General features: G+C 42.9%; 1 protein-coding gene across 1 annotated transcript in view; it reads left to right on the forward strand.

The window, feature by feature from the left end:
* The first annotated feature begins 781 nt into the window (after nucleotides 1-781).
* The window catches only part of LOC129386734 (uncharacterized), a 79,188-nt gene continuing 67,304 nt past the window's right edge, over nucleotides 782-12,665 (forward strand). The window contains exons 1-5 of the mRNA XM_072284030.1: nucleotides 782-973; nucleotides 1,738-1,966; nucleotides 2,670-2,835; nucleotides 7,942-8,057; nucleotides 11,325-11,484. Coding sequence (XP_072140131.1) covers nucleotides 814-973; nucleotides 1,738-1,966; nucleotides 2,670-2,835; nucleotides 7,942-8,057; nucleotides 11,325-11,484 — 831 coding nt within the window. The 5' untranslated portion in view covers nucleotides 782-813. The remainder of the gene's footprint in view (nucleotides 974-1,737; nucleotides 1,967-2,669; nucleotides 2,836-7,941; nucleotides 8,058-11,324; nucleotides 11,485-12,665) is intronic.

Consider the following 12,665-nt stretch of genomic DNA (forward strand, 5'->3'; position numbering starts at 1 on the left):
CATATTTTGTACTCTAAAGATAGGTCACGCTTTCCTCGGCTCCTTCCAAACCCTGTCCTTGGCACATTATCACGTAAGGGCTACTGCGCATAACTGTTGGTGGAATTTCATCAAGTAATAATAAGTTTGTGAACATCCACAATATCATATCCAACACTTGAAATACTCGCAATGTTTTATATATTAGGAAAACGCAAAATACTAATGTGTTCGAACTGTTGATAAAAAGTAAGTTTTTTACCTGCGGTATTTCGCGTGCATTGTCTTTTCCACATTAGCGGGCGCTTGCACGGCGTAACATTGTGGTGTTGTCGAAGTTTCTTAAACGCTACCGCTACCGCTATCTGCCCCTGCGTGTGAAAGTGTATCTTTGTTGTTGTGCAGAATTTCTACGCACATTGACATTCATATCAACGTAGCAACTCGGCATTTTCTATGATCGCAGAGCGCGAAACTGCGAGACTACTAAGCACTTCTGCAATGCAAAGTCAGTGACAACGTAAAAAAATGTCGGTAAAAACGTGAATGCAAAATAACTCGCAACTGCACAAAGTAAGCTTCGTTGTTTTAAAGTCGATACCATGGTAAGATTGCGAAACATGGTAACTAACCACCTGAGTAATGAGTCTCGTCAAGGCGATGGTCTGATCACTCGCAGTGGTCTACTTAAACACCTTTGCTACGTGGGTCGGAGGGTTAATAACAAAGAAGGTTTTGATTCAAGAAGTGTCTGTGCGATTTCTTTTACATTTATGCTAAATATATTTACTTCTACAGGATTCAACCCAGGGTGTAACAACGGAATCATCAGAAATGAACACCGCAGCAACTATTATAGCTACTTCCAGTTCACCTGAGCGAGCATCAAGCACCGAGACCCCGACTAAAGCAATAGCTACGACCCCGACTAAAGCAATAACAACGACCCTGACTGTGACGACAACACCGGCCACCACCATATCAACGATACCACGTGAGTACTCCAGGATTAGCAGCTGATATTCATGATAAGGCCGTTTTTTTCTCAAGTCATATGTTGGAACTGGAGAGCGCGTAGTGCGGGGCCCGGGGCAGTTATCTCTTATTGTCCATTAGAATAGGTGCTACATAGGCGACAATCGAAGCCGCGTGCGTAGCATTATATCTATAATGTTATATTATGTAGACATGTATTGAATAAAAGAGAATGGATGGGAGAATAAAAATGCGTTGGATCGCATACGGCAGACATTGCCAGCTCTTGACTGCAAGCTTACCATTATTATTGGAAATGAAGGCGTACAATTAGTGCATTTTGCCAGTTGTGACATATGGGGCAGAGGTTTGGAGACTGACAAAGAAGCTTGAGAACAAGTTAAGGACAGCGCAAATAGCGATGGAACGAAGATTGCTAGGCAAAGCGTTAAGAGACAGAAAGAGAGCGGTTGGGATAAGAGAGCAAGCTGATATAGACGGTATTCTAATTGACATCAAGATGAAATAATGAAGCTGGGCAGGTGATATAATGCGCTGGTTAGATAACTGTTCGTCCATTAGGGTTACAGAATGGGTACCAAGAGAAGGAAAACGCAATCGAGGACGACAAAGACTATAGACGTACTCGCTATGGACTATACACTTACTATGACTATATACTTACTGGCTAGGAAGTAGGAAATGTGTTTAGAGGTCTGGTGCTTCATTTTCACGAATGCTTCACAATGTCATTGCAAATGGTCCTTCGCCTTGTCTTTCAAGCCATCGTTTACGGACCCCCGACCTTGTACTCTGTGGTGTGCACCGTGGACTGCAACATCAGGATGGTGGTCCCGCCGGACGGTGTTTGCGACTTTATATTTTTCGACTCTCTTTATGTGACTTGCGGTGGCGGAGTCGGCGACGCGCAAACGACGCCCAAGTTACAGCGTTTCTTCGACCTGGCCGCTCAAGGCAACAACACGCAGTTTGGATGCTCCATCGACGCATTGTAAGTTGTGAGATGCACTGTGCCGAGTTCATACGTTTGGGCGAGCGACAAAATATAGCACACGTATGTCATAATAATCCAAAAATATGTCACTGGCTCATGCAACTTTATTCTAGTAAAATTATGAGAGGGTTGGCCCGAACTGATAACTGGTAGCTAGTTAACTTTGTTCTTGTTTCCAGTTACGTGACTTTGAATTGAAGGGAATTAGCCTCCCGGCCTCCGTGAAGCTGGTGACAATCTTAAACCGTGAGGAGTGGTAGGCACCCTACGAGGCAGCCACGAGTACTCCTCGAAAGAGCGGTATTTTAAGCTGTAAAATTGGTTGTGTGGAAACTAAATCAAGGTACTGTATGGCAAAAGGCTTGCATGAGGGTAAAGCCGAATTCGTTATCGCTGAATCGATCTCAGTCATAACCTTATAGGCTTCCTAATTTGCACAAATTAGCAAAATGTCATCTCCTTATTGACCTTGCAAATAAAAAAAATTCTCGTTTTTTTCGTTTTCGTGGAACCACCTGCGAGAATGATGTATATCAAGCGATAATAACCAATGTCGCTACATCTCAAACAATATGGGGCATTCATTTTCATGGCTTTAAAATAAGCCATGAAGACTGCAAGTGTATTATTTTGTTCTGTATCTTGGGCGCTGCCCGGTCCTCGAAATAATGACTCTACTATATTGTTTCCTTGTTCGCAGAAAGCTTGGCGAATTTGTCACTGACATCGAGAAATCAGATTCCCTGAAATGGGCTCAGGAGAAACTGTGGGCAAACAACGTGTACCACTGGGGCGTCATGAATATCTATCACGTTCTATTTTTTCAAGACCCGGATATCGTGAAGAAAGCGCTCGAGGCCCTGAAGGTAAATTCATGACATTTGATGTGCTGTCTAAAACTTCACATCAGCTTGAATGTTTAACGAGATGCTTCGGCTCCAATGGCAGGTTACTAGGCGGTGACTTGAGGCAAGGGCGCTACAATCATACACCAATAGAAAACTCTACAATGTGAAACGCCTTTTTGACAGTGCGGTGGCGGCCTTCAATTTCTGCAAACTTCATAGTTAATATAAAGATTGCGCGCTCGATTGGGAATAATGAAAACATATTCACCAAACCAAAGGAATTGTTTAATAAATAGGCGCAGTTTTACCAGAAATGTGGAGCCTTCGATTGCGATAACAAATTAGTTGACAGGTGTACCAAGTAGGGAGAGTAGTACTCTCAACTGTACAAAATTACAACCATTCGCTCGATTACCAATATAAAAAACATGTTGTCGCGCGCGCACAAGCAAACATGAACACATCTCACTCGATGACAGCGGAAACTAGGTGCCGAAATGTTCGAGTGGGGAAGCGCGGCAGCGGCAGCGAGCGAATTGACCTTCGCGCTGCCGATAGCTTGAAGACGAACTAAGCGGCGAAAACAACGCGGGCAAAGCTACCAGCACTCGGCGCCACTCTTTCATCACAGATCGCGTTCAACATGAATGCCGGAGCAGCCGCGCGATAGGCTTCAGCCGCTGGAGTAGAAGACCCCTCTCTCCCTGCGCACGGTGCCTTTTGCGCTTGAGATTGAGCCGCCTTTGTCGGCACAGAACCTTTCGCACACTGTCAGCGCGCAAACCTTTTCATGCTGCCGCGCGGGATGTGCCGGCCAGGGCAAGCTGGAATAGGCGACATTGCTTCGTGTTCCCATTGGATTTGTGCAATACGAGATGCTGCACCCACCAGCTTTTTGGCTGTGCTCCTTGTTCGCAGCGTTCACCCATAATTTGTTTTCGCGGCCTTTTCAGTATATTTACCGCTGCAGCGGACCAGGTGTATAGACCACTGCATCTAGTGTCACTTTGGTTTTTTAGGCAGCAGCCATGCAACTACCGCCCGTCAGAGCTTTCGGCCTTTCCGCCGCCTGTAGTTATTTTTCTTTCGTTCTATTGAAGTGTGTGTGCGGTTTTTATGCCTTCTGAACAGTCCTTCGTCTACAGCCCGGTGCTTCCTCTGCTGTCAAACCGGGCCTCATATTCACATCTCCTCACATTACCAACTGATGATGAGTTAGTTGCTGAATCCGACAACTGTTCGGCCAGGTTTAGCCGTTGTTGAACGCCGGTATATTACCTGCTTTTATTGAAAAACTCAGCCATGTACAAGTGGTTATAATACCAGCTTGTACAGAACATTTCATTGTTGTTCTCAAAGTGGAAGACCTTTATTTGTAGGGAGATTATAATATTCCATCCGTAGGCAAAAATTACCGGCGAAAAGCCTGCCGAGGTCTTGCCCGCTCACAAAAGATACCGCCCGTAGCATTGCCTAAAAGAGAAAGAAAAAAATATGAGTAGAAAGTAACTATAAGAAATTTCCATTGAATAAATGCACATAGCGCGTGCTTGTCTTAAAGTGCTATCACATTCAGAAATCTACACCCACTAAGGACGTACAAATATCGTCGAACAAATCTGTTTTAAAACAAAAAAAGTGCACATGCCGTAGTTTGTACACCCGTCCACCAAATATTGCGGACCATGGAATCACAGAAAGAGCTGAATATCTCCACAACCTCACAATGAATGCTGGTTTTGTATTTCGGGCCTCGGCTAGAATTTGCTAACAACATTCTCGCTTACAGTTTTACTGGCTACTGCTACAGTCTGAAGTAGGTAAAGGCAAGGCGCAGAAGACCAGGACTTAGGAAGAAGAACACGAACGACAAGGCGCCCGTCTTGCCGTTTGTGTTCTTCTTCCTAAGTCCTGGTCTTCTGCGCCTTGCCTTTACCTACTTCAAGCATGAACCAACTAGCCCAAGCAAGAGTTTTACTTGAGCTACAGTCTGCTCGGGGATTGAACGTCTTCTGAGATCCCGTGGTCTGTAAACTTTTGTGGCCGGGTGTACATGAGCATAAAGTGCTTTGAGAAATAATTCTGGTATGTAATGAATAAACAGTTGAACAACGAGAAAAACTATTGAAAAAAGACTGAATTTTATTTCAGGTAATGCAAGTGTTTACGGATATGCTATGAAGTTAGTAGAAAGAGGGAACGATTGTTAATCCCGTTTCAGTGGTTTACTTTTTAGTGTACAATCAATACTCAATTCAAGAGAGCTTAATTATTCGCCAGCCTTGCAATGAATAGCTTGCTTTCCACACCTAGTCTGGATTTCCTTTGCTTTCCGAATGGAGCTTCTGGAGCCATGTCTCGTGCAGACGGTGTATCGGTAGGCAGTCTGTAACTTAAGGTCAATGATATGCTCTGCCAGATTGGAATTGTATACTTTTCCATGGGATAAAATTTCACATTTAATAAGAAAGGAACGGGTTCAGCGGCTACCTTTACAGCATCCTCATTATTTTCTAGGATACAAAGTACGCTATTTTGCAAAATTATCATCCTGGCGTAATTGGTTTCAGTTGTGGTTTCCCGTGCCAACGCATAAAAGTTTAGCTTAAAACAATGTATAATGCATCAATTTAGGTAACCACACAGGAAGCAAAAAGCTGTATTACTCAAACATCCTACAGAAGAAGCTAAATCAATTACGAGGTGATTCACATGCGGCGTTCACGAAATGAGTTCATTGAACCACACCTTCAAGAACTTCTGCGTGTACACTTGCAAAGTTCAAGCCGGTTGTCCCCATGATAAGTTCGCATGATTTTACATTCTAGCGGGTATGCTCCTTATTAAACTTAAAAAAAAAACAAGTCCAGCTTTTTATTCAGTTTTAATTAGTTGTCAGGCAGCCAGAAATGTATTTAGCCGTATAATTTTGCTGATGCTTCTACTTTCCGCATTTTGTAACCTGTAAATTTATTTACAGATATTTTAGGCCCTCGCTGTGCCCAAGCAGGACTGAGTACTTCAATAAACATGAGAGTGGTACAAACTATAAATATTAATAAAGGCAAACTCAGTCATTGTAGAAAGGCAAACGTCATAGAAATTGTATTTTTTACAACGAAGAAACGAGAGAGAGAAAAAACTCAGGTAATCGGGCATGTAAACAATTATATCTCGGAAAATGTCATTCTCCCTGTTTTTTACTAATCAGTCAAGTGTCGTGCAACTCACTACAGTGCTCGGTAATTTGTTCCATAAAATAAGGCCTGGTGGAAGCACGATTATTTTGGGAGTTTACCCTGTTAAATGGATGGCGGATGGTTTTACAATTGTTAAATCACATATACCGCGTTCGCACGTTGACGGACATAGATCAGCAGCTCGACAAGTTATGACATATTGCATCGTTTGCCTTGTCAGTGCATTATGACCATATGAACTTTCTTGAAAATTGTAGCAGCCCATTTTTACATAGAGCTGCTACCTCCTCCACAAACTATGGGTTTAGAAGCGTAGACTGTTGGGCCGGTTGGTGCATGTTGTAGTGTGGTTGAGCAGAAATTCGGGTGGGAAGAAGTTGAGTGGTCAGAACAGACGCTCCAATGAGCGTGTATACCACGAGCGTCTGTCCTGTCCGCACCATTTCTTCCTACCCGTATCTCCGCTCAATGAAACTACACCAAACAATAGCTTGATCGCTTCAAACTTTCGAGCTCTAAAGTCATCGTTGTAGTAAATGACCTTGCACCTAACCAACTGTTGCTTGGCTTTAACGAGAGTGTAGAAAAAAAATTTAGTTTTTCGCTAACCCTCTCACGAAATACGACTGATAATGGATACCAAAAAGTAATATAGCTCAATTTTAACGTATAAGAACGAATCATGGCTATACCTTCTTCGGACTCGTTGCAATGGCCGTCACGAAAACGTCACTGTTGAGGCCGATATAGTTTAACATTCAAGACACTGATGACGACATATATTCGGACCGGCAGCACGTGCCTTTGCCGAAACACAGCAGGCAGTCGCGGGAGCGCAACCGGCGTCGACGAACGTGGGCGCACGTGTGAAATTCAGTAGACGGACAAGTTCACTGCGCCCAACGCTGTGGTGGTTCACGTGAGCTCCGTGACCTTGGCCAGTCACGTGGGCGCTCATGATTTACATCATTCAAACATTATTCTCCTTTACTGGCGGGAATATAGCAATCAGGAATTGTGCGATGCAAGCCGTAATGAATGGCGTGGGACACGGTTGCGCAATAGGCGGTCGTTTTATCGACCCCTAAATATCATTCATTATGCAGGAGTGACGAAATCGCTGTCCGAGAATTTCGTATCTGCACTGGCTTTGAGGACGTTTTTAAAAATGTTGATTTATTTCTTTCATGCAATTCCGAGTTTAGATCATTGCCACACTTTGTGAACAACGTTAGTGTGTCAATTTACTACAACGTCCTCCTGAGACTAGAATGAAACTTCGTTACACAGTGACTTTCGAAGTCTGTTTTTATCGCTGTCTGGTATGTTACCAGTGTGAAAGACCCGATTTTATTTTCTTTACCGGATGTTGTTACACTACAGGAGCAGCATCTCCGTCAACTGGGGCGAAGTAACCATCTATTCATTTTATGGCATGGCTGAAAATATTTTGTTGCCATGAACCCAAAGACAAAGATGCAGCACAGTGTTGCTATAGTTGACATTCTTGTGAATTCTGATTTAGTGTCGTGGAATCGAAACGCCCTCATTCTTTGCTTCTGATCGCCATTGATGACACAGTGTCCCATTTCACATTAGGGTCACTTTCCTGCAATGCTTATGGCAAGAACACGAATTAACTACAATTATACAGTGTGATATCCACGAAGAATATTTTATTTATTTATTTATAGTTACTTTTGAGAAAAGTAGAAAACAATGCATTCTGTTATGGAAGGGGTTTTACATGCAGCTGAATAGGACACTGCCCAATTTGGAGAATCTTGCTGGAGTAGAACATTCTTATATATATATATATATATATATATATATATATATATATATATATATATATATATATATATATATATATATATATATATATATATATATGTATATATATATATACATATATATCTTGCAGGCAGCGGCCCAGTTCTCCCAGCTTTCCTCAGAAAAAGGGGTGGCATCGCATACATTTCTCGGAGTATATGCCAGATGGGATCTGAAACCCTGTGAAAATATCGGCCTCCACACGAAGTAAGTGCCGCAGTCTTACGTCATGAATTAAAATTACAGGTGCCGTTCTTACATCCTGCAATGTTCACATTATGTTAGGACCTCTTAACAGGAATTGTGACGCTAAGGGGCATTAGCCGACACATATGGAATAAAATATGTTGTTATGCACCGCCCAGAGTACGGCATGTACTACACCTCTGTGCTAAAATGTTCAAAGTGAATGAGTAATCTCACGTAAAATCTATGACGCAGAGACTCAGGAAATTCATTGGCTAGCCGAGGTACTGCCACGCAAAAACTGATATCAATTAGGCTTAAATCCTTTGTCTACCGCTTACCGCCACTTTTCCGATTATATGCATTTTGAGCATCTTAATCATAATGCACAGGATCATCAAAAATAAAATGTTCAAAGCGAAATTTCTGCGAACGTGCCAAAGTCATTTTTTTAAAATTTAACATCAACTGAATTAATTTCTTTTTTCGGATGTTTGATTTTGAAAAGCCGTGTGGGGGATGCCCGTAATTTATTTGAACACAAGTTTAGTGGCTCTCTTGGGATGAGCTAGAACATTTGCAGCTTACTGCATCAATGAAATGGGGGTGCCTAATCTTGGCGTCAAGCTACACATTGATAATGTAAAGATATCAGGTATAAGCTTATCTACAAAATCAAGCAGTTGAGTGCATGCGTACGCTTACCACGCACTGAAATATGAGATTGCCCTTTGGCCATTCACTGTAGACCTATTTCTTGCACTTCATTGTGATTCCTTGCAGAAGTTACAGAATAACAAACGGTTAAAAGCTTTGGAGGCCGTTGGACAGTTCACAATACTAATAATGCACCAGTGTGGTAGAAAGATATGAACAATTGGAGATACTTTTGCAAAGATCTGTCTTTCGATAATGCTTGGTAAAAGTACTACATGGGTTATGTAAAACAAAAGTGGTGTTTTCGTTCCTTTAGGTGAGCCACGAGTTTAGGGTTATTGTTGATAATACTATACCCTGAATGCGTCTGGTCTCTGCATGGCAGATGATGTAAAATGGAGAGCATGAAATGTTTTTGTTAACCTCATGAGTAACTTTTTTCTTAGCTGAATTCCTTAGCGTTGATTATGCCTGCCCCGCAGAAAGGATGTTGTAATATCCTGTACCGCAAGTTTTGTTTCTTTGTAATGGCTTCAAGCTTTTATTTTCAAACAAAGTTGGCACAAATGCAATCAAATAAATCATTTAAGGCTCTCAATATTCTTCATTCATTTTTTATTACAGACAGCTGAATAAAAATAGAGTGCTTCTTGAAAAAAAAGCGTTGTTATGACATCCACCTGCAGAAAGAAAATCTATGGAAGACTCAACTACAATTGACGCCTACGTAATGTGAATCTTTGTGGGAATTGTTGCAGTGGGTGAAGGCCTATGCGGGTCTGGCTCGTGGGACCGAAGATGCGTTTTGCCGCTATCTCAACGCATAGTGTTTTAAGGTGCCAAGAAGGGACAGCACTAATTGGGTTTAGCATATTGTCACGTGGTGGTGACGTTAAGAACACAGTGGCAATACTGTGAAAGGCAAAACTAGATTTTATTGGGCGAACCTGTGCCCACAAAACAGGCTACACTTATAGCGCAACGAAAGCGGCGAACACAGTCGGCGATCGTCGAAAATCTGATCAGCGGGTCAAGCGCGTCGGCTTTTATACAGAATTGTCGAATGTTACAGACTAATCGTTTGGACCCGCGTGCCTTCCACAAAGTTCTACACCATTCGCGTTACGCGATGAAATCAGATAACACAAGGTTCCGCGACAACAGACAGCCGGGTAGAAGCATCGATAACTTTCCAGAAACTTCGGATACATGCAGACGCGTCCCGCGCTGTGCAATTACAGTTGTTAAGCGACGAAACGTGGTCTCCCGATAACGATAAGTACACGTGTCAATATTTGAAGGCTCCTTTTACAGAACTAGCTAAGCCAGGACGATGCTCGTCCTCGTCTGTTGCTCCATCTGACGTGCTATCTACACAAAGAGCTCGTTGAAGAAGGAGATCCTTGCAGAATGCTTCGCATGCGTGCGATCAACTTACACTCAACGCGCATGATCTGCCAGCGAGACATCAAGCGTCACGTCAGCAAGAACAGGAGTGTCCGGCCTATGATGCAAGGCAGCTTCTCAAAAGCCATATTGATCTCTAGAATTATTTCGCGGTTACACGCACTTTCTCCCGCGGCAGAAAGCTTTTATTTTATTTCAAGGGGAGGTGATGCACGATAACTATCCAAACCACGGTTCCTTTCTTTTTTTAGTTCGCGCCACTTTGCTTGGCAAAAAAATTGCGCTAAGAACGCTAGATGGATGACCAAACCTCGTTTAACTCAGAAAGCAATGCTTTGAATTAGCCCTCTACCTCTCCATTTGCAGAATGTCCTAAATTTGCCCATTTTTATTGGAGCAGATATTTGAACACAATTTTCCAGATTCGACAAAAACTAGTGGTGACGATGGCCGAAGCAATAGAAAGCATTAAAGAATATGCTCAATCACCAAAAAAGAACAAGAACACGAATGCAAGGCGACAGCAGAGCACAAGCGCGTGGCTTGTCCCCGGGAAACAATGCGCAATGTGTAATCTGGACAAGCACGACTCGGCTTTTGCAACATCGGTACTGAAAACTGCGGCGAGTGCAGCTGATGCTTGCTAGTTTAAAGGTTAGAATGCGGCATTCCAAACAGAGTACCACTATCGTTGCTTGAATGCTATTTTGGCAGAACACTTACGATACCACGTAGTCTTTTGCATCCTGTCCCATGGCCTGTACACTAAGCTTCCCACGATATAACACTCTAATGTAAGACGCGCTTGTCGGACGTCAGTAAGAGAGTTACCATAGGTTCCCTAGAAAGAAAAAGGAAACAAAGATCGAAGTGATGGTTAGCGATTTGTTCGCAAATCGCCACTGCACTTCAACTGTTTATTTGCGGACCAATAAGCAAATTAATCCACGTACTAGGTATATGTGTTGACGTTTTGACGCGTTTCGAATTACATTAAAAATATTACTAAACGTCATCGCCGCTGGGAGGTTGGTCTTATTTTTTTTTTTGAGGGCATCGCAATTATCAAATTGTGTTTCTTTTCTTTTGAAATCGGGTGTTGCATTGAATTTGGAATTGAGCGTGTGACTTTCACTTCTGTAAATTGTTGATTAAGTAGCTGCTACAAAAATGATCAACAATTTACAATGGCAACTAATACCATACTCTCCTGCTCGTTTAAAGGTCTGTCTTCTCACCGGACATGATTGTCGTGCTTGGACATTTTTCGTACCAAGAGAACAAGTTCAAGGGATTCTTCTACAACTGCTTTGTATTTTCGCCCAATCTGCTCATGAATGTGTTGTATTACAGTAACAGGGCCGCCCGCTACTATCATGCACTCGTAAGTACATAGCATGAAACACCTATCAATTGCAGAGAATGTTGGCGCAAAATAAAAGTGCGCGGAAACCACCGACCATAATTAGCAATGTTAGGCAATACCCTAAAGAAATATACTTGGCTATAGAAAAAACGCTCTTCATTTTTGTTGCAATGAGCATATCAAGCTGGTGTTTCTTATTAATTTAATACATGCTAGTGAATAGTGGCGGTGTTCCCAAACAGCGGTTGCGCTATATTATTTCGCCAGAGCGAATTGCCACCAATCAATATGTGGTCAGGAAAGGTGGCCAGCCGAAGGCATAGAGCCGCTACGCATGCCAAGCTTTGTAAGTGAGGTCCCTGAGCCGTGGACGGGCACGCCGTTAGTGATACTATAACGGATTGTACATTTAGGCAAGGTAGTGTTTTGACAAAAACTGCGCGAGTGGCAGCGTGGAAGCCGACGGCTATTCTCCTTTCTTGTCACCGCCCCAGAGGACGGTGGCAAGGACGGTGAATGCTCCGTGGGATCATCAAAGGTACAGATCATCATGGTAGAGCGCCTACACCGGAACCGCGATGGTCCCGCAATCGAGTCCCGGACAAGGACGAATTTTTCTTAAGCTACGACGATTTTATTTCGAGCATCTCGTACGGGTTTCCTTTGTAGCAATTGCTACGTATGAGTGGATCTCTGATTTTCCCTTTATTAGTTACTTGTTTTCACCTTGAGGGTTTCCGCAGAAGAATTACATCAAAGCCATTCAGATGATCGAAATCTCTCGCTCACAGCATCCCTGTCGGAAGGATCTTTGATACAACTAATGAGCGAATGAACGAGTACGTGGGCGAAAAAAAAACGAACGAACGAGAAAAAAGGAGACGAACAAACGTTCGCTTTGCGGAGTTCCGACCACCAACCTTCAATCAAACACAAAAATGGCTCGAAGAGCCAGAGGAATAGTATTGCATTCATACCGAGGCAACAAAAGTTTCCCTTAAATAAGTACGCTGAGGATATGGCGGTAATGTTGGCGCAAAGACTCAGGCAAGGCAACTGCCGTTTCCCAGCTGGAACAACACTTTGGTCGCTATAGGAGTCTTGGAACACTCGCTCGACGAGAACCGCCGTAAGTGGTAATGCAGCCAGCGCACATAGATAGTGCTGGATATGAGGCGGAAGGAAAACCGTCGTTCTTT

This window comes from Dermacentor andersoni, chromosome 8 (assembly GCF_023375885.2).
Source record: "Dermacentor andersoni chromosome 8, qqDerAnde1_hic_scaffold, whole genome shotgun sequence".
Taxonomy (NCBI): domain Eukaryota; kingdom Metazoa; phylum Arthropoda; class Arachnida; order Ixodida; family Ixodidae; genus Dermacentor; species Dermacentor andersoni.